Source organism: Heterocephalus glaber, unplaced genomic scaffold (genome assembly GCF_053883595.1).
Source record: "Heterocephalus glaber isolate CG9 unplaced genomic scaffold, H.glaber_assembly_v1.0 deba00001509, whole genome shotgun sequence".
Lineage (NCBI taxonomy): Eukaryota > Metazoa > Chordata > Mammalia > Rodentia > Bathyergidae > Heterocephalus > Heterocephalus glaber.
In genome coordinates, this window is record NW_028258325.1 from 40,586,651 (window position 1) to 40,609,644 (window position 22,994).

Below are 22,994 nucleotides of genomic sequence, written 5' to 3' on the forward strand. Positions count from 1 at the left end.
TGAGGTAACATAGTCATGTTGCTGATGCTTGTCCTCTCTTTGGTCCAGGTAAATTCAGTCCAGTAACTTCTCTTTGCTGAGTGTTGAAAAGATAATCATTGCAATTTTTTCCATTAAGTTTATTGGTACCTTTCAGATATAAACAACAGAAGTTTATTTTTCACAATTATGGATGCTGGGAGTTTGTGACTGTGGATGATATGGTCCCAGACAGGTTTTGAGGTTCTTGTGCACAACAAAGAAAGAATTGGACATGGCATGTGACACTAAGGAGGAAGCAGCAAAGTTTTAATCAGGCAACAGGATGCTTAGTGAGCAGTCTCATGCCAGCAGAAAGGAAAATGACACAAGCACTGAGGGCCTCGGAGCTTAAAATGTTGCACTGGGTCTAAGGTGCCTCATTTTTGGACATTGTGAGACCACAAGCTCAGTTTGTACAGAACTGTTTCAGTAAGACCACCATTGCCTGGGAGCCTGCAGAATCTGAGGTGCCATCCAGATATCCTGAATCAGAACTTTCAGCTTAACAAGTCCCCAGGTTATTATAGGCAGCTAAGTTAGATAGAAATTAATATACAGTCAGAGAGGGGCTGGGTTCTCAAGAAAGTCAGCACAAAAATAAAGACATCAGAATTACAGCTAGAGGTGCATCTGAAGAAGGCCAGGCAGATGCCATGGGCAGGTCTACATGCCTCCTGAAGGCATAAACAGTAACTTCAGATGATATTGTAATTAGCACCACCTGGTCCAATAAGTCCAGATGGGCATTAGTTGCCCAGGTGGGTGGGAGACCAGAGCATCTGGACCCATGCCTTCCCAAAAATGCCTTTGTTCTTTCCATGTGCCCATGCTATGTGACTCATTTCCCTACTGGATCAATATTAGTGAAGCAGCTATACTTGTAATCCTATAGGATGATGGTAGTTCGACCCGTGTTGTACTCATGTTGTAACTTTTCTGTACAAATTACCCCCGAGCAAAGGGCCTCAGTGGCCATCCACTTTCAGGACCTCTTCTATCTCTCAGGAGCTTTCTCTCAATAAACCTTGCCTACTCTTAACCTATCCCTTGGAGTTCATTCTTCCATATTCAAGGGACATGAACTGAGTACACCTGACATCTAGCAGATTGGGAGTTATATTTCTCCTATATTAGGATGACTGCATGTTCATGAAAGTTTGAGAAGAACTGACCTAGAAGAACCCTTTTTCGCGTTTGGCTGCCATTGGAAATGTTGCTGGGAACCTGAAAATTGCCAAGGCATGCCCTCAAGATTTCTTATTTAATTGGTCTGGAGTGCAGTCCGGGCTTCAGGATCTTGAAAAGCTCCACAGATGATCCTGTGAAGCAGTGAAGTTTGAGAACAACAGGCCTAGCATTGTGGCTGTCAACCCTGGCTGCCCATTAGACACATATGGCACTCAGCAAAGAAGCATAACTTTGAGTCAGTTATGGGAAGATGAATGTATGTTGAGTCCATAATGCTAAGCGAAATAAATCAGACAGAGAGGTCAGATATTTCATGGTTTCTCTTATATGAAAAACCCAAAGCATAAATAATTTAAAGAGCAGAATAAAAGACAGATAATAAGAAATAGGGAGACCAATTGAGTGGAGATAGGAAGGGAATCTGGGGAAGAGGGGAGACAGGAAGAAGTAAAAAGGATCAAGATGTCATATGTTTATGTACCGGCTCTCCACAATGAGTATACTCATGGTGTATTACAAATATATACTATTAAAATTTTTTTTATTTACTAATGTCTGGGCCCCCCTCAGTGTAGTTAAATCAGAATTGGGAGAGAAGAAGTAAAAAGGTGAAACATGGGCAACATTTTTGAAAAATTTTGAAAAGCCTTCAGATCATTCTAGTATGGAAGACACACACCAGGGCCCAGCATGGTGGCACATGTCTGTAATCACAGCACTTGGGAGGCTGAGGAAGGAGGATTGCTGTGAGCTCAAGGACAGCCTGGGCTACATAGTGAGACCCCGTCTCAAAAAACAAAAACAAAACAAAACAAAGCAAACCTCACACACACACACCAGGAAGAGGAAGTGAAAAGTTCACATCCTCCAGCTCAGTGGTCTGTGGGCAGAAGAGGGAGGGTGGTGTTAGAAGGGTTGAAGGAACTGCTGAGATAGGACAGCTGGGTGGAGGGGACAGGTAAGGACAGTGAAAACTTACTCTGGTTTCTATTTGCATTTTGGGATGGGGTTACCTCTCAAAGAGTTGCAGCCCAAGTCTGGAAAGCAGTCATACTAAGATAAATGCTGGTGTACTGCATGACTGAGCAGAAGGGAAAGGGCAGGGGCAGCAGGGTGGAGTTGCCCAGTTTTAGTGTTCTGAGCTATTCTGTGTCCCGTGTGGTATGGAGAAAACAAAGAAGTTCCCACTTGTGCTCAAGATGAGACTCCAGAAGCAGAGTTGAGAACCAGCTGAGTTGAGAGCCAGCTGCACTGTCATGGGTGCTCACAATCCAAGGACAAGGTGATCTGTAGCCTCCAGTTGGCACAGGATGGGGAGAGCTGAGGTGAGGTCATGTGATCCAGAGAGAATTTCTGGGGCCAGTCAGGCCAGGAGAGACCAGTCTACACCAGTCACCAACTACCTCTCCAAATGCCAGCAGGCAAGCAGCAGCCAGGGCGATAAGAAAGGTTGGGAGACCAGAGGTGCCAGGGACACTGCTCTGATACAAACACACCTTCCCCTTCCCTTCACCACTGCAAGGTCACCTTGCCAGGTCTGATAGCCACAGGGGCTAGGCCATTCTCTGCCATCAGCATCTATTTCCCTGGTCTGTGCCTGTGCCAAATCAGGTGTTAAATATTTTAGTATCACTCCTGGATAAAGCCACCCTGGGGGAGGGGGGAGTGGTAAAAATCCAAGAGGCTGTGACTTCACCTAAAGAGAACACTAATTATTGCACTGGACTAAAGTGATAGGCTTAAACTAGATCAAGTTTCATGAGGAAAATCAGAGTAATTATAGACGAAAGAAAGTACCTACGGGTTGCCTGTACACCTAAGTGTACTGTGAGGAAACTTCCATCCTTGCTGCAGACAGAAGGGCAATGTGTTTCCTCAATTAGATGTTTATCTATTTATAAAAGATGAATTCATATTTTCCATGGATCTTTTCAGTTGTCTTTTCTGTATTAATCCGATGTTAGTCTTTAACATATCTTTATCTATTGAAATAGGAAAAGAAAAGTACAGAAAATTGTGTGCAAGCCAAATTTTTCTAGAAAAAGCAAAATCTATACCAAAAAGGACTGCTGACTACCTGAGATCATCAGACAGAACCAGATGGAAAAACAGCCCACTGTTCCATGCAAAAGCAATGGTTAGCCCAGAATCCCAACAGTAAAGCTGCTTTCCAGGCTGGATCACCCCCCTAGAAGATGAAGTTTCTGGATGATCCCACCAGTTTTATTTCACAAGATTATTTCATGAATATTTATTTAGCTCTGTTCTAAACCAGGCACTGTGCTAGTCCTGGGTATTACAGAAGCTAATGCATAGACAGAAAAATCTGAACTCACAAATGTTACGGTAGTTTTAGGGTGGAGGGAGAGTAACAGATAATAGACTAAATAAATAAGTAAAAATATATGATTTTTTGTATAGTGTTAAGAACTGTAGAAAAAAGTATATGAAGAGGGGAGACAGGAATGTCTGTGTAGGGCGACTGGAGAAAGCCTCTAGGAGAGGGTGGTGACATTCGAGCATAACCAGGGGAGAGGAGGAAGCAAGCCACATCCGTAACCAGAAGAAATGCCACCAGCAAAGGGGCTTCAACGAGAAAGGGCTCAGATGTGCAAGGGGTGACAAGGTGGCCAGGGCCAGCATGAGTGGCAGGCAATGAGACCAGGGAGGTCGTAGGTCCAGGTAAGGGAAGAAAAAAGGGCACACTGCTCTGATCCACGCAGGTTCTTTGTGGTGGTTAATCTTGCCAACTTGATTAGCTTTCAGACAACTTGTGGATTAGTAATGTACACTTCTGGGTGATCTATGTGGGTCACAGAGGTGTGGTGGCCCTAGGGACTTTATCTGATCCCTGACCCCTTCCTCTCCGGCACCCTTCCCCTGTTCTCTGCTCCTGGGTGCCATAAGGTATGAAGCTTTCCTCTGCCATGCCCTTCTACCATGATGCTTTGGTTTAGAGCCAGCCAACCATGAACCGCTGAGACCATGAGCCAGCATAAACCTTTCTTCCTGTAAGTTGCAGGTGTCAAGTATTTTGTGTTAGCAATGGGAAAGCCAACCAATACATTCCTCAACTGTATTTTTAGCCCTCCCAGACAGCTTAACATGGTGAAAGCCACAAAAACCCTGCTTCTTACATTCAAAGGTGGTACCCACATAGGATTTTTAGCTTTAAGATCTACCTATATTATTAAGGCTCTCTAACTGTGACAAAAGTTACTTCAGATGACTTCAAAAGATTAAAATGCTAGAGACAACAGGATCTGGCTAGTTGTAACTTAATAGTGACAATATTCCCCAATTTACTGATCATGTTTGAGCTGCTTTGCGTTAAAGAAACCTGAGTCATAGCTGAACAGTTCCAATTTTTAATAAAGAAGATGGCAGGCAACATGTGAGATGGCTGGAAAGCTACAGAATAAGTCAGTCCCCCGCATCCATGGGCTTAGTATCTACAAATTCAACCAACTATGAACCAAAATATTCAAAAACAGTTGCATCTGCACTGAATATGTACAGATATTTTTTTACCTCATCATTCCCTACACAATACAAGAACTGTTTACATAGAATTTCCATCACAGTAGGTATTATTATGAGTAATCCAGAGATTATTTAAAATATACAGGAGACTGTGCATAGGTTGTACACAAATATCGTATCATTTTATGTAAGAGATTTGAGTATCCATAGAGGCCCTGGACCAAAGTCCTTCAAGATACCAAGGAATAACTATAATTGGAAAAAGAAGAGTGTTAAGTATTTGCTGGCTATCATCCCATGTCTATTGTTACTTCCCCTCTTTAGCCTTCCCAACAGCTCACAGTCCCTACTTTCAAAATAAATGAATTTCCACGTGAATGGATTCTATTCCTGCCTCTTGAGAGAATATGTATGACCAAAGCTAAGACAGTCAAAGCATTCCATGCCCCTGGATGCAGAGATTTATTCTAGGAGAGCATATGGATCTGATCAGTACAAAAGAATACCAGGACTCTGGTGGAAATGCTGGGACCATGATATTTTCACTTTTGGATTGGCATAGTATGTCAAGGTAAAGCACATGACTGCAATATCTGCTTTTGTTCTGGGAGGGGTGGAAGAGGAGACAGCCTGAAAGGAGCTACAATGTCTGCACCCTAGACTTCACAGTCATAGGGTCTAACGATACCCTTTGCATCGCTGGCACTATTGCCATTTTGAGGTGAATAATGCTTTGTTGTGGGGGGGGTTGTATTTTGCAAGAAGGCTAGCACCCTTTCCTGGTGATGACTACCAAAAATGTCTATCTAAATTGGGTTTTTGTTGTTTGGCTTCTTGTTGTGAAAGTTGCATGGAGTCACCTTGGACACCAGAGGAATGTGATTCACCCACTTTCTCTCCAACTAGAAAGGTATGAAGTCTCTGGGGGTAAAAAGAGACTAAAATGCCCATCTAGTGATAGATCCCAGACTGGCTGGAGGTTGTGGTTGGCATCCAGCCTCTCTCCTTGCTGCCAAACACGGAGGCAGTTGAGGCTCTATTTGTCACACCGTGAATCCTACAATGGGGAGCACAGGCAGGTGAAAAATGGGACACCCAAGCTAAAACCAAGGAGCAATGCTGACAATATGGAGAGAGAAGCAGATGGCTCTGACAGTGCAAAGGGCTTGGCTGCAGTGTGAAATCAGCCCACAGACCAACTCCAGATCCTCTTGGGGTTGTTTTTAAGCCAACAACAAGCAGCTGATTGGTTATGTGTGGCCTCATAGACATCCCCCCAGATTCAGAAATTTTGTTCCATTCAAAGGTCCTTAATCTTTTTTGTTGTACATATCCCTTTGGAAATCTGATGAAGTCTTTATACTCCCTCTTAAAATAATGTTTTTAAATGCATAAAATAAAAATACAAAGAGCTAAAACAGAAAGCAATTGCAGTGGAATAAAGCTATCAATTTAAAAACAGATGTGTGTTTTCATAATATATCTTTTTAGTGTGTTAATTAACAAGATCTAGTAGCACTTCCCAAAACTGTCATGACTTTGAGATAGTGATGCATGTAAATTCAGTCTTGAGGAGGCTGAAACAAGTCCCACACAATATGAAAATAAGAGTTTTTCCATTTTTGACAGCATCATAGAAACTACTTGTACAAAGTTCTAGGGCTTATTGTTTCCAGAATTTTTGCTCCTACATTTAAAATTTCAGGAAATGCAAAAGTTCAGTTGGAAGTTAGTAAAAATATAGACGTCATTTTTTCCAAGCCACATTCACAGACATTCATAAACCCAGGTCAAAAACTTTTTGTTAACTAAGTCAGTGCCTCTCAACCAGGAGCAATTCTGCCTCCCAGAGGGCATTTGTCAATGTTCTAGAAACATTCTGGGTTTTCACTCCTTGGGGAAGGGAGCTACCTATTGGCATCTTGTGCAAAAAGGCCAAGGATGCTGCTAAATACCCTGCAATGCACAGCATATCCTCCTGAAACAAAGTATCATCCAGCCTAAAATGTCAACAACTCTGAGACTTGAGAAATGCTAACTTAGAGGAAAAACGTTTGGGTCTGGAGAAATTACTCAGGATGAAACAGATTCTCCAAATGGAGTTGGGGAATCTGCCTCTTGTTCAAGCCACACACCCATCATTAGGAAGCCTGATAAGCATGTCACCTCACCTCCACCTTCACAGCTGCTGGTATCCAGCAGGTATTTCCATCATAACACAATTCAAGGAAGCCCCAAGGAAAGACCTCAAGTATGATACAGGCAGAGAAACAAGAAAAGTTATTAAAGTCAAAGCAACTGTCTGATAGAAAGACATTTTGTTTGCTCTAGCTTTCTACAGGAACTTCATCAGGGAATAAAGAAGTTTTTCTTCCCCACTCCCATTCCAAGAGAAAGGGACAAAATTGTGGCACTCCATGTCTGTGTTTCTTATAACACTCATACTTCCCAGGATGGAAGTGTAACATACTACCCTAGATGAACTTTAGATCCAAAGAGGACAACTAATCACAAAAGAAGAGTGGGGGGAGGCTGGTGCTCAGAGATTAAATACAGAGAGCCTGGGCTTCCTTCAGCCTGATAACTAATGTGATAGTGAGTGGTGATACAGACTTCCCCCTTAGCTCAACTGCAGTCAGGTCTTCCTCTTGACAAAACTTGGTCTCTGGCCATCATTGGCCTGGCTTTGACAAGAGTCCTGCTGAGTCATTTTAGCAAGAGTACCCTCACCCTGGCTATCTGATCAAATTCTTCATCTCTGCCCTTCATGTCAGAATTCTTGATCAGCCTTTTGTTATCATCTTGTTAAGCCTGCTTGGCAAGTCTCACCCTTGATACTTCCTCTTAGTAACTTTACATCATTCACCTCCTCACTCCAGCTATCAATCCCCAGCTATCCTCGTGGTGTTCAGATTTCAGTCTTTTCCCTGTTGCAATGGTCTTGACCCCTAATGCAATCATATTGAATAAAGTCTTATCATTTTAAGGAGTGTCAAAATTATTTCCCTTTAACAGTCAAAGTCAAACCTCTGCAGCCAAGAGAATGGGAAGATGGCCCCAGGATGTGTCGGGAGGTTAGACACAAAGGGAGATGGCCTTGCAGAGAGCAGTGGTCAGGATCCTGGTGGATGAGCCCACTGTCAGCATAGAAGCAATCAGAGTCAGCATAGAAGCAATCAGACAGAATCAGAGGGCCAGGGGCAGCTGCATCCTGACATCCAATTTCCTCTCCACAAAAGAAGCAGATAAATTTTTCTCCAGGTGTCACTTAGGAAAATGACCCCATCCTGGTCCTGGTCCACACTTTTCTTGTTTCATGTATCATTGGCTGATACTCCTCTGTTACACTTCTGCATCTCTTACCACTTGTGTTTGGATTTTTCCATTAATGCAACTGTCACCCAAATGAGAACTCCATGATTGTCCCAGTTATCCAAGCTTCTGCGAAGTTAGGTATCTATAATCCAGATGTTAACTGAGGTTATTTCTATCCTCAAAATCTAGCTAAATTGGTTGGAACCAACCTCTATCCTATCCTTAACATATCACTCACACGATCTTGTCCAAGATTTAGATACATTGTAAGGGCCAAAGGGTCATGCTTGGAGTTTCTTCTACTTTCCAGGATTCTGCATGTTTCTTATGGTCTTTGCCTTGCACCATGTAGAACCAGATATGAAGTACAACCTACACACTTTTCACACATGCAAGGACATCCAAACCCAGCACTCGTGATCCAACAGATTCTGCTGAATAAGTAGAGGTAATAGGGAAGAAGGAAATCACATCATGGACAGCCTAAGAGTACAGGCATTCTTACTCCCCCAGACTGTATTACCCTCAGGGAATGTCCTAACTCCAGCTATTTTATCTGCTTCTTTCTTCTCTGCCCTACTCCAGTTTCTCCATTAGGAGAAGCAACAGAACTCTTTCCAAGTTTAGGTAAGACCTATCAAGTTCCTCATCAAACTTTTAACAGGACCCAGGCCCTTTACGAGGCAATTAGAGATCCAAGTAGCCAAATGTGTGTGTGTGTGTGTGTGTGTGTGTGTGTACTTCCCTCCATTGATGGGAAACCCACATCTTTCATATCTCAAATTCCAAATTCTCCTTTTGTGCTCTGTATTACACACCTTTATGTTCTTCTCTTCTATATGACATCAAATCTCTTCAACTATCCCCAGTAAAATGTATTTTAGATTGTACATGTAACATATTGCAATGCTGACAATAAAGAAGAAGGGGTATAGACTATATCACAGCGCAGTTCAACAAAGCTAATTATGAGCTAACTTGTCCTTTTAAGATCTAGGGCTATTTTCAAGGTTAACAGAGATGATTCCAAATGTTGCTAAGGATGTAGGGCAACTGGAACTCTTAAACACTGCTGCTGGTTGTGCCCTTGATTATACTCACTTAACACTGCTTAACACCTTTTGCAAAAGCTAAACATACACATAGTTTGGTCCTGCAATTCCTCTCCTAGCCATGTACTTAAACAGAAAATCTGCAAAAAAAAGTATCTGCAGAAAAATGTTCATACCAGCACTGATCTGAATTTTAAAAATAATAAGCAACCCAACTATCCATCGACAATAAAATAGATAAATATGTGAAATAATTATACAGTGAAAAACAATGCAGAAATGAAAATAAGTGAAATACAGCTATATACAACATGGCTGGATCAAACGACCATATTATTGGGTGGAAGAAGCACATACCATAGAATTCCATTTATAGAAAGTTCAAAATAGTCCACACCAACCCATGGGTTGGAAAACAGGGCATTAATTATTTTCTTGGGGTTAGTGACTAAAACAGAGAATAAGAATGGCTTCTGGAATTTTGAAATGTAATCACTTCTTGATCTTAGTCTGGGTTCACTTTCTGAATGTTGGTAAAGCTCTATATTCATGGTTTCTGTGCTTTTCTTCACGTATGTGTGAGTAAAGGGTCAAGGGCAAGACTGTATCCTTTCTCTTCCAGACAGAGGCCTGTCTGGGAAGAATTGAGGTTTGCTTTCTCCCAGAACCAGTCTTTTGAAATAACCCAAGTTGGGTCAGGGATTTAGCTCAGTGGTTTCGCCGCCTGCTGCCCAAGCATAAGGACCCGAGTTCGATCCCCGGTACCAAAAAAAATAAATAAATAACCCAAGTTAAGTTTGGAATATGGGATACAAGCCCAGATACCTACCATGTACATTGGAAAACCTGCAATCTGTGAGCAGATGAGGCTGGAGACTTGTGAACTCTAAGCCTATATGACTAGTGGGAAATCAAAGAAGAAACTTCTTTGCATCAAGGTGATCCCTACATGCATAACAAATTCCCTAGCAACCATGCACATTCTCTAGGGAGGCCAGGAGTCATCCAGGCAGCGATATGCCTGTGGAAAGGTGACAGGCTTCCATGGAGACTGGACAGATTCCATGGAGACAGAAGGCTATGCATGCTCTGTGTTCTATCCTGTATCCTTCTACAAAGCTAAGCAAACTTAGAGCTGAACTAAATGTGTCTTGTGAGTTTGTTTGCCCGTCTAAACATGTTACCAATGCAATGGTGGAACCACATATTGGACTTCAATAAAAAGGTTATTGAAGAAAAAAATTCCTTTGGCTATTCTTGCCAAAAGATTATTTTCACTGATTATCTTTGACTTGGTCTCCAAATTCCTCTTCCGAGCCCCCTATCTCTTTGACTTCTTGCTACCCTTTTTTTTTTAGGACTTAGAACCAGTGCCTAGACCTCCTGTTCACATCTCTTGCAGCTTTGTGTAAATAGTGCACTTACTTCATACTACCCACAGAGACCTAATTCAATGGCAAATAGTAAAACTAGTTGCAAAACACACTTTTCTTCATCAAGACAGTGAGTGGTAAATCTCTGCCCACAGATACTCAAATTCACACATTATCTGCAGTGTTGTTACCTAAGACAGAGGTCAAGTTATACTCTTTTAAAAATTAATTTTATTGATACATTTTAGGCATACAATATAATGACATTCATCATTGGGATTTTGTACCTTTACATATCTTGGTTCTTATTTTTTCCCCATTCCCCTACCCTCCCTTCAACTCCTCCACCCCTCCCTATTTATAAAGACTTTGTTTCCATTTTTTCCTTTTTTCATATTTATTCCTTTCTCTTCTTCTCTTTTCCCCACCCCTTCCACTTCCCCTTCCCCTTTGGACCTTTCCTTTCTATTTTACATCATCTATTATACATTTTGATCCTTATTTACACTTCCAGTTTCTCACACCAGAGAAGCTGTTTGGCATTTACACGTGTGTCCTATTTATTTCACTTAAGAGTATGGCCTCAATGTGCATCCATTTAGCTATCAATGACTCTAGTTTCTCATTCTTTATAGCTGAATAGTACTCCATTTTTATAAAAAATAAAAATAAAAACATTATCTAGAATATATAAAGAACTTAAAAAAATCAGACCTCATAAATTTAAAGACCATATCCAAAAATGGACATCTGAAATGAACAGACATTTCTCAGACAAAGATGTAGAAATAGCAAATAAACATATGAAAAAATGTTCAACACCACTGGTTATTCAAAAGATGCAAATGAAAACAATGCTGAGATTCCACCTCATCCCAGAAAGAATGGCTGTTGTCATGAAGTAATCCAATAACAAATGCTGGTGGGACTGTGGGGAAAAGGGAACCCTGCTCCACTGTTTGTGGGAGTGTAGACTGGTGCAACCACTGTGGAAATCAATATGGAGATATCTAAAAAAGCTAGGATTAGAGGTTCCATTTGACCCAGCTATTCCTCTACTTGGTATCTTCCCCAAACAATTAAAGGAATCATACCACAGTGATATATGTGCGCCCATGTTCATAGCAGCACAATTTGTAATAGCTAAAACTTGGAAACAGCCCAATTGCCCATCAACTGGAGACTGGATAAAGAAAATATGGTGTTTTTTTTAATAAAATGCAGTTATACTAATTCTTAATTTTGCTGTCTCAAACTTTCCTTAAAACAAAAGGCATTGTGCTTCTCTCCCATCACCAACACATGCTTTTAGAAGTGCCAGCTGTGTCACATGACTTCTAAGAATAATTTCTCTCTGGGTCTCACTCTTTGTTCTATACTCTGAACCTCTCTAGTGATAGTAGATGCCTGTGATTTATCATTGTTTCATCTTGAATTCAAAATCCTGGACTTGGCCGATATAGTCTGATAGGTGAAAAAACAGTTTATTAAATAACATATGTGCAGATTTACAGAAGACAATCCCAGAATGTTCACATTCTTGTGGCCCCTAAAGGTGAGTTTCCTACAAAGCTCTGTACAGCCTCAAAGCATGAAATTCTGCTAGGGGAGCTCCTTTACTCCATGAGCTGGGCAAATCTCCTTTGTCTCCTGTGCATGTTCCACTCTTCTTCAGGACAGAACTCCCCTTAGCCTTGTGAAGAGATGGGCTTTCCTGTGCCCTCAAGGGCTCTCAGGGCTGGTAGGAAACCCGCCCTTCCCATGAAGGCTACCTTGTACCCCTTTTCTCTTCTTCACAGATGGGACTTCAAAGATACTACAGAAAGATACAAGTTTAGAAGTTCCTCTCACATGTGCAGAAAAACTATTGCCAGAATATTTTCAAATTTAAACAGTCTGAAAAGCTTGTGATCTTTGCACTGTTTCCAAGCATAGCAACTCTAAAAGAGGATATTTCCCATCAGTGCCCCCACCCATGATTTCCGCCCATGACAGTTCTGCAAGCTGGTCCTTGGGGTTGGCATCCCACTCCAGGTTACCAGGTTTCTGCAATCTCTGTGAGAGCCCCCAGCAGCTTGTTGAACGTTGGGCGGCCTTGAGGGCTCTGGAAAAGGAAATTGCAAATGGTCAGCTCTGCTTTCAGCTCATTCAGATGCCAGCTGTGGAACCAGCTGGGCTAGCAGGGACTTGGGTCCAGGCTGATTCTCCACAAAAGAAGAGAAAGACGTCTTGTCTGACAAACAGTCAGTGAGACATGAGTGTGAAAATGTAATAGTAAAGAGCACTGCAAAAATAAAAATAAAATAGAACTGGCCACATGTGGCTATTGAAATTTAAATGTATTAAAACTAGGGGCTGGAGATTTAGCTCAGGGGTTCCACTGTCTGCCTCGAAAGCCAAGGTCCCAAGTCTGATCCCTGGTACCAAAAAAAACCCAGTACATGTATTAAAACTAAATGTTTCAATTCAATTCTTTAGTCACACTAGCCACTTTTCATGTTCTCAAAAGCTAGATGAGCTACCTTATTGAACAGCACAGATTACAAACAGTTCCATGGTTGCAGAAAGTTCTATCTTCCCAGAGATCTATTTGAGAGATTTGACATGTGAGATCCTGTTCCCTCCTCTCTGTCTTTCAAGATTCCTTGTGAAGCATCAATAAAAAGTGCAGAGCAGAAGATGATATAAGCCCGTGTGAAGGTCCTCCTTAAGACTCCAAGACTGAATTGTAGAGATTTTTAAGGAGGCTGAAGTTCTTCAGGTAGAAGTTACAAGATGTACCTATCAATGGGAACATAACCACTTTCATTCCAGTCTAGAGACAACTAAGCACTTGGCAAAAAGTCACAGGCAAATCAACTTTTACAAAGAAATAAATCAACATAACCAAAAGAGTGTTTTAATCAAGTGCAACTTGAAACTAAGATCATTTGCTTGGTCCTGTAAAAGTCCTATTTATGCCTTCCCCTTCTCTGTCTCCTATCCACAGATGTATAAAAGCTCAGTATCAGTGAGCATGTGCAGTATATTGCTTCATAAACAATAATATAGAGTTGCTCCTCTACTTAAGCCTCTCAACTTTTGCAAAAGAGGAGGGAACCAAAAGGTGGAGGTGAAGGAGGGGAGGGGGAAGTGATGAAAAAAGAATGAAGATGCGTAATGCACATGTACCAACTCCCCACAATGAATATAATCACTATGCCCTGCAAACACGGACTAATAAAAAAATATCAACTTTCCCCCCAAAATGTATTTGGTACACCTAACCTACCAACCATCACAGCTTATCAGCACAGTATTCCTAGAGTTGGTTGTTTCTCCCTGTGATCACGTGGCAGACTGGGAACTGTGGCTAACTGCCTCCACCCAGCATCCCAGGAGAGAATCATAACTCCTAGTGCTAGCCAAGGAAAAGATCAAAGTTCAAAATATGCTTTCTACTGAATATGTATCATTTTCATACCACTGTAAAGTTGAAAAATTGCAAACCAAACCATCATAGCTACCATGTGTACACTCTGAACTATCTATGTTACTGCAGAGACATTCTTAAGACAGCTGTTGCTACTACCAGCTTACTTAACCTTTTTCTATGTCTTTCAAGATTCCTTGTGGAGAAATTGATCATATGTAAAATATGTTCCTACACTGGGAATCTTTATAAATTTAATGATAGTCTGGAACATGAATGATCAGATCACTCTTGAAATGTTGACTTTTCTAGTGTTTTTGAATTGCAGATCAAATGATTTTTTTTTTCCTTTCAGGGGAGAGAAAACTCCTTATCAGTGTGATTTTTTTCTAAACTGCAACTGTCAGTTGCAAAGAAAACAGAGCACCCAAAATCTCAGAGGAGTCTGAAAAGAGAAGTATTTGGAGTGAGTGCCCAGAAAAAAAGCAGAAATGGGACAGAAACCCCTCAGGCTTTATTTTTAAAGGTTGCATTTCATCAAAGAAGAAACTGGGCTCCTGAGAGATGATTTCCTGAATGGTGCCTGCTGGCACACATCCCACCTTCATTTCTATTCTGGTTTAATCTATCAGGAGACTTAAATGCCACAGAGAGATGAAACCCATTATTTTAGCCTTGAAAAGCAAGGCAAATGAAAGTGGAATGAAACAAATAAAAACACCATCCTTTTTCAATGTGCAAGTTCAACGAATCTGTTTCTGCCCTTAGTTCTACTGACCAGTTCTTAAAGGTAATAAAACATCTAATCGCTGAGGCTTTAAAGAGTTTCTGCAAGAACCAATCTCAGATAAGACTTGGAAAACTCAGCTGAAAGCCTATTGTTAAAAACAAAATGGATTCATGACTTTGTAGTGGGAGTTACAAATAGAAACAGTGCTTCTGGTTCTCAGGATCATGAGCAAGAAACGGACACACCTTTCCCTGCTGGAGTCCTGGGTAGTATTAGTGACAATCAGGTCTGCTCTCAGAAGCTGGGACTGCCACCTGGGGGAGAAAGGGTCACTTACTTCATGCCAGCAGCTGTACATAGCTTCATAGACGCACATGGGTGCCAAGAGAGGGCGATACAGCCGGAAACCTTTAGAAATGGCTTCCACGACTTGCAAATTTGACTTGTTTTCAAAAGGCATTTTTCCTTCTGTAAAAACCTCCCACATTAAAACTCCTGCAAACAAAATGCACGAAAACAAGGGGTTGGAGAGAAATGCTCACCCAGAACTGAAAGAACTGTTTGCTGCACATTATAAAGCATTATTTTTCTCCATGTAATCATCTGGAAGGAGAACAGTTCTAGCCAGGAAGCACACTGCGCACACCTGAGACTCTGAAGAGGCTTCTAACTTGAAAATAAGCCCAGCAACAAAAACGCCTTAGTTTTTTGGTAGGTTTTGAAGGCTTTCTTGCTGGACGAAAATGCTGGCAGCATTTTTATTTCTAAGTACTTCTCAGGTACCCATACCCTGAAATCAATGAACCTTTTGCCATTGCACAGAAAATGACAGATTTGTGTGAGCCTCTGTTGCTGCTAAAACCAAGTTTCCCAGCCAGTAGATAGCACCTGTCAACCTCTTTCCACGAAAGGATCAGACTAAAGAACAGAGCCCCAGACTATCTGGCAGGGACTCTGTATAGAGTATTCAATAAGTGACTGGTTGATTGATTAGTGTAGCTCCTTTAAGAATTCCCAGATTGAGTTCATTTAACTATTCACCTATTCTACAAATATGTACTAGGTATTGGTGAGAGGCTGGGCCTATGCTAGGACCAGAGGATTCCATAGAAATGTGGCCAGTCCATCCACTCAAGAAGCTGACTGTCCAGGTAGGAAGAGAGACAAGTGAAACTCGGAGCCCTATTCATTCTGTAACCACCTAATGAGGTCCTTGCATTGCTATCAATACGTCTTTAAGATGTGGCCTCACAACTTCTACTCGAGACTGCCATATGTGAGTAGAGGGCTAATGAGATGAACAACACAAGCTTAACTTTATTGTGGACAATAAAATTCACACCCTCTGAGGGCCAGAAGTCTCTCCAAACTGAGAGCCACCCAGGAAAGTTTGGATAAAAGAGAATATATAGAGATTTTTGCACATTTATTGCACATTTATTTGAAAATCAACTCAAACTGCATTGGACATGTGTCTACAGTGTCTTTTTCTCAATGAAGAACATGACTCAATGTAAATATCAATAAACAGATCCTAAGGAAGCCTATATTTACATCTCATGAAACTTAAAGATAATAAGGTAAATGAGGTGGTGCCATTTTTTAAAATCTAGGCCTTACATTTGGGTTGTCCATTGAACAGTTGAAAATAGTCAAGCTGCTTAGTTAGACAATGAACTTTATTAAACACACTTGAAATTCAGTAATGGCCTTAAGATCATTTTCTGTCAAGTCAGTAGTGTAGAGAAATTGGCTGAATTTGTTTTCTAGGTCAATACACTCTTTGTTATAGTTTAATAGGAAGTGCTAATTGAGGAAGGAAAAGATTCAAAGACAGACTTATGTAAGAAGCTGTGTGACACCAGTTGCCAAAAACAGTCTGGATGTGGCTAGAAAACATAAGAAAGCACAGATACAAGAAGACATTCAAAATGCTATATATATTAAGAAATCAAAGTTACACAGAAAAGATTATACATCACATTAAATCAAGCTCCATCAAGTGAACATTAAATGTACTTACCAAATGACCAGACATCAGATTTACTGCTGTATTTGTTGAAATGAAAAACTTCAGGAGGGGACCATTTGATTGGGAACTTGGCTCCAGAAGAACTGATATATTCATCATCCAAGACATACCTACAGTCATCAGATTCGAAGCACATTGTGTTAATTACCTGTGAGTGGGGCCAAGGATTTAGCTCAGTGGTTCCACCACCTGCCTCCCAAGCTCAAGGACCCGAGTTCGATCTCCGGTACCAAAACAAAAAGTCACTTTATTGGCCCAGGGATTTGGCTCAGCGGTTTCACCGCCTGCTGTGCAAGTGCAAGGACCTGAGTTCAATCCCTGGTACCAAAAAAAAACAAAACCTGTAAGTCTTATTTACTTCAAATCCTTTTGGTTAACTATGAGTTGCTAAAAGACAATATTTTACCCTAGAAAGGTTCTGTACACTTTCTCTTCTCATTGGCAAATTGTGAAATTATCCCATATAGTGTTTCCTCCCAAACCAAGTCTCCTTGTATTTAATTTTATTGGGTCTCAGAAAACCATAACAATTCAGCAGGCCAAAATATGGTACATGGTTTATTTTCTTTATGATACATTCTTAACTCCACAAAGAAGCATGTTGTATGCTCTAACAACAACCAAGATAAAAGAGCACTCTTCTTACATTAGGAAAAAATGAATTCAAAGTTAGACGCTGTTGTGGCTTGCGTTTAGATGCCCCTCCCCCCCCAAAGCCTCCTGCAGTCACAGAAAGGGGTTTTTCTGGAATTGATTCCTGGTGCAATGCTAGGCCCAAGGGCACTAGGATTAAGGGTGTGAGTGCTACCTCCCCTAAGTAGTCTGCCTAAGATGAAAGGGCCAGAAAGACTGTTGAGGGCCCCTCCCTTGCCCCCTTGCTTTTGGTACCATGTGGACACCATGAGCTGTTTCTGCTCTACGATGCCCCTCTGCCATGTGCCACTCACTGTCAAGGTCCCTTGTTGCTTTGCTACTTTCAGTCCACCATGAACTGTTGCCCTTCTGCCACTCTGCCTTGGAGCCAGCCAATTATGGCCTGAAACCTCTACAAACTGTGAGCTACTTAAACCCTTTACCCTTTAACCTTGGGTGGGGGATATTTTGTCTCAGCAATGAGAAAAGTTGAAAAGACAAATGAAAAGAGAAAAGACAAATAACATATTTTCTTTCATGAACATATTTAGGGGGGGATACAGAGGAGGACAAAATTATATTAGCAAAATACTCCTGGTGTGGAAAAACCTTTCATGCATTAAAATGGCCCTATATAAAAAAGAAATTAGAAATAACTACAATCTCCCTTTTTAAAAAACATTAAATCCTCTCTCTTTTTTGAGAATTGTGTGTAGGACTATCCAAGTGCTAGAATCTGGAGAGGACAGACAATAACTAACTGAGCTAGTTGCCCCTTGAATATACAATAGAGTATTCTTGAATTATTTATTAATGTTGTTACCACACTCCCACTTTTTTATCCATGTACTCTATCTTACTGCACCTTTATGCCTTCCTTTATTGAGTCAGAGGTCAATCTACTTCCTTGAAGGTAAAAAAAATAATAATAGAGAAGCTCAGCCGGTCCTAGCACCCAGAAGGAAGCTCCCTGCCTCCATCCCAGGCTCCTAGGGCAGAGAAGCTCAGCAGGTCCCAGCACCCCAAAGGAAGCTCCCCACCTCCGTCCCAGGCTCCTAGGGCAGAGAAGTTCAGCCAGTCCCAGCACCTAGAAGGAAGCTCCCCTGCTGCCATCCCAGGCTCCTAGGGCAGAGAAGATGAGCCAGTCCAAGCACCAGGAAGGAAGCTCCCCTGCCTCCATCCTGAGTTCCTATGGCAGAGAAGCTGAGCCAGTCTGACAACCCAGAAGGAAGCGCCCCTGCTGCCATCCCAAGCTCCTAGGGCAGAGAAGGTGAGCAGCGTGGGCACCAGAAGCACCGTCCCCCTGTGGAAATGAGAAGACACACAAACAAGCCTCAGAAACAGAGTTCCAGATCACCTACAGCAACCCCAAAGGGAAATGAGATGGAACAATCTGATACTAAACCACCTGGACTCTCTGAACTGGCAACAAAAGAGGATCTGGGAAAAATGAAATCAGAAATAATTACACAGATAACAGCAAAGATTTTGCTCATGGTGAAAGACATGATTAATAAATTTAGAGAGGACACAGATAAAAAAATAGAGGATCTGAGGAACACGATGGAATCCCAACATAGGAAACAAATGGAATCCATAAAACAGATACAAACAGATTTCCAAGAGATTAAAAACTCCATCGAAAGTCTGCACAGCAGAATGAACCAATGTGAGGATAGAATTTCAGATATAGAAGAAAAGATTGCAATTAGTGACCAGGAAAAGAAAAATTACTTTAAAATTGTAAGGGAACATGAGAAATCAATCCAGCAGCTGCTAGACAATGCAAAGAAGAATTACATAAGACTGACTGGAGTCAATGAGGAAAGAGGAGAGCATGCAGATGATATAAAAAAACTGTTCCCAGAAGTGATGGCAGAAAACTTCCCAAGGAGGGGAAAAGAACTTGACATACAGATAAGCGAGGCATACAGGACTCCAGCTAGCCTTGATCAAAAAAATCTACACATAGGCATATAATGGTTAGGATTCCAGAAACCCAAAAGAAGAACAAAATTCTACAAGCAGTGAGAGAAAAGAAACAAATCACATACAAAGCAAAGCCTATCAGAATCACAGCAGACTTCTCAATGCAAACGCTCAAGGCAAGAAGAGCTTGGAGTGATGTATTTCAAGCCCTAAAGGAAAACAGCCTCCAACCCAGACTGATGTACCCTGCAAAACTATCTTTCAAAATTGATGGAGAAATAAGATACTTTCATGATAAAGAGCACCTCAGGAACTTCATGAATACCAAACTGGCCCTCTAAAAAATTTTAGACAATACCCTAGGAAAAGACAATGAGCATCACAACCCCAGGAAACCCAGCAGAATGAATCCATTGGGCGTGACAAATTAAATGCAAAGAGGGAGAACCCAACAAAAAGAGAAAGCCATGACAAGGCTTTTAAAACTTTTAACTTCATCTCCCTAATGAGTGTATAATTCAATCTTATTATTGTACTGATTAGTATTTTTCTGATTCTAGAGTTGCACACCATTCCTTGTGCTATACTGGCTATTTATCATCTTCTTATGTCTACATTTTAATTGGGTTGTCTAATCAGTGTAGGTAAAGATTTTATGAGCAAAACCTCAGTTGCCCGTGAACTAGCACAAGCAATCAACAAATGGGATCTCTTCTTATTAAAAAGCTTCTGCACAGCAAGAGAAACCACCAGCAGTGTGAAGAGACAACCCACAATGTCGGAAAAAATCTTCACCTGCTCTTCCTCAGACAAAGGTCTACTATCTTGAATCTATAAAGAACTTAAAAAGATCAGACCTCCCAAATTTAAAGACCCAATCCAAAAATGGGCATCTGAAATGAACAGACATTTCTCACACAAAGAAGTAGAAATAGCAAATAAATACATGAAAAAATGTTCAACATCACTGCTCATTCGAGAGATGCAAATGAAAACAATGCTGAGATTCCACTTCACTCCAGAAAGGATGGCTGCTATCATGAAATCAAGCAACAACAAATGCTGGTGGGGCTGTGGGGAAAAAGGAACCCTGCTCCACTGCTGATGGGAGTGTAGACTGGTGCAACCACTGTGGAAATCAGCATGGAGATGCCTCAAAAAACTAGGACTAGAAGTCCCATTTGACCCCGCTATTCCACTGCTGGGGATCTTTCCCAAAGAATTAAAAGAATCATACCACAGTGATATATGTGCAGCCATGTTCATAGCAACGCAGTTTGTAATAGCTAAAACTTGGAAACAGCCCAAATGCCCATCACCTGGAGACTGGATAAAGAAAATGTAGTTTTTTTATAAAATGGAGTACTACTCAGCCATAAAAAATGAGAAATTAGAGACATTTATAGCTAAGTGGATGCACATTGAGGCTATACTCTTAAGTGAAATAAATAGGACACACATGTATAAATGCCGAATAGTTTCTCTGGTGTGAGAAACTGAAAGTGTAAATAAAGACTAAATGTATAATAGGTCATGTGAAATAGGAAGAAAAGGCGCAAAGGGGAAGGAAGTGGGAGGGCTAGGGGAAAAGATAGAAGGGAATGGGATTAATACGAGAAAATGGAAAAACAGAAACAAAATCTTTGTAAATAGGGAGGAATGGAGGGGTTGAAGAGAGAGCTGGGCAAGGGTGAAAAATAAGAACCAAGAGAGACTATGTAAAGGTGCAAATTTCCAATGATGAATGTCATTATATTGTATACCTAAAATGTACCAATGATTAGAATGAATAATCGGTAATGTATGATAGGAAGAAAAGGTCCAAAGGGGTAGGGGTAGTGGGAAGGGCAGGGGAAAGGAAAGAAGGGAAAGGAAAAATGATGAGAAATGGAAAAAATGGAAATAAAGTCTTTGTAAATAGGGAAGGGTGGAGGGGGTGATAGGAGGGCTAGGAATGGGGGAAAAAATAAGAACCAAGATGCATTATGCAAAGGTACAATTCCCAATGAGAAACGTAATTGTGTTGTATACCTACAATGTACCAATAAAAGAATTTAACAAACAAAAAAAAATTGGGTTGTCTATTAATGAGCTCTAAGAATTCTTTATATATTCTGCTCATAGGTTATATGCATTATAAATATGGTCTGTTTAAGGACTACTTTTCATTTTAATGATGTCATTTAAAGTTCTAAATTTTGATGGAATCTCATTTATCAATTTTTTTCTTTTATACATTATGTTTTTTGTATCCTAGGTAGTTCTTGCCTATCCTCAATTCATAAATATTTTCCCTTATAATTTCTTCTTAAAGTTTCATACTTTTAGGCTTTCTTATTTAGGTTCATAGATCCCTTCAAGTTATTTTCATGTATGGAAATAAAGGGTTGAGGTTAATTTTTTATATCCAGATACCAGGTGTTATAGTGCCATTTGCTGAAAACACTATCTCTTCCTCGGCTCTTGAATTGAGTTTATATTCTATAAAATGTTAATGTTAAATAATCTTTCAAAACTCAGTGGATCATATATGTGTGGTTCTATTTCTAAATTCTCTGTTTTATTCCAATGATCTATATGTCTTTCCTTATACCAACACTGCCTTGATTACTGTAGCTTTAGAAGAAGTCTTAAAATTAGGTACTAAACATCTTCCAACACTGTTTTTGTTTTTGTTTTTGTTTTTAACTTTTCTAGGTCCTTTGTACTCCTACATAACTTTTAAATTTCAATATCCAATTCTTCATCTATAGCAAGTATACTCAGACCTGAATTTTTATATATACCTTTTGTTTTCTAATTCTGCTAAATTCAAGTACAAGTTCTAGGGGCTCCTAGAGATTTCTTAGTATTTTCTCTGTAGATGATCATTTCATCTACATGTAAAGATTTTGCTTCTGCCATGCTAATCCTATCCTGGTTGTGTCATTTTATTGTCAGACTATTTTGGTGGGGACTAGGTTTTGAAGCTTAATGGACAGATAAAGAGTAAGCATATCTGCCCTTGTTCCCCACCTTAAGGAGAAAGCATTGTATCTTCTCCATTCATATGAGGCATTCTTGCTGGAAGTATGGAGTACATGTCTTTAATCTGTTGAGAAGGTTCTGTTCTACTTCTAGTCTCCTGATAGCTTTTACCATGAACAGCTCTAGAAGTTAGTCCAATACTTTTTCTCCAACTAGTGACAGGATCATTGGCTTTTTCTTTTCCTCTGTTAAAATAATGACTTTTGGGGGTGGATCTTCCAATGCTGAACCAACACTGCCATATAACAAAACCACTTTCTACATACTGCCAGATCTGACTTTTATTAGTTTTTTTTGTTAAACAAATTTCTATCTATGTTCATACTTTTCTCTTCTATTATCTTTATGCAGTTTTAGGATTAGCACAATGTTGAGTTCCTAAAATGAGGGGAGATATGTTCCTTCTTTTTTTCTGCTTTAATTGTTTGATATAATTTATCAGTTAAAATGTTTATGAGCCTGCTGTTTTCATATAGGTAGGTTTTCAAACTAGGAATATACTTTCTTTAATAGGTGCTATTCAAATTTGATATTTCCTCCAGAGTTAGTTTCATTAATTTGTCTTCCAAGTAACTTCTTAGAAGTTGTCAAATTTAGTTCAAAACATATTTTTGTAATATGCTTTCTATATCCTTTTAAATTCTGTAAAATCTGTGGTAATGTCTCCTAGATCTTAATATTGTAATTTTAAAAATGTATAACTGATATTGTGTAACAGGAAGAAAAGGTCTAAAGGAGCAGGGGAATTGGGAGGGGTAGGGGAAGGGAAAGAAGGGAAAGGAAAAAATATGAGAAAAGG

General features: G+C 40.3%; 1 protein-coding gene across 4 annotated transcripts in view; it reads right to left on the bottom strand.

Moving 5' to 3' along the window:
- Positions 1 to 10,448: 10,448 nt before the first annotated feature.
- Txk (TXK tyrosine kinase) overlaps positions 10,449 to 22,994 on the bottom strand; it is a 76,689-nt gene continuing 64,143 nt past the window's right edge. For 2 of the 4 annotated variants that reach the window (XM_087187570.1, XM_087187569.1), the window contains exons 13-14: positions 16,598 to 16,716; positions 13,220 to 15,069 (exon numbers count right to left, since the gene is read on the bottom strand). In XM_087187570.1, the coding sequence (XP_087043696.1) occupies positions 14,726 to 15,069; positions 16,598 to 16,716 (463 nt within the window). In that variant the 3' untranslated portion in view covers positions 13,220 to 14,725. The other 2 variants (XM_087187571.1, XM_087187572.1) reach the window with 2 other exon arrangements.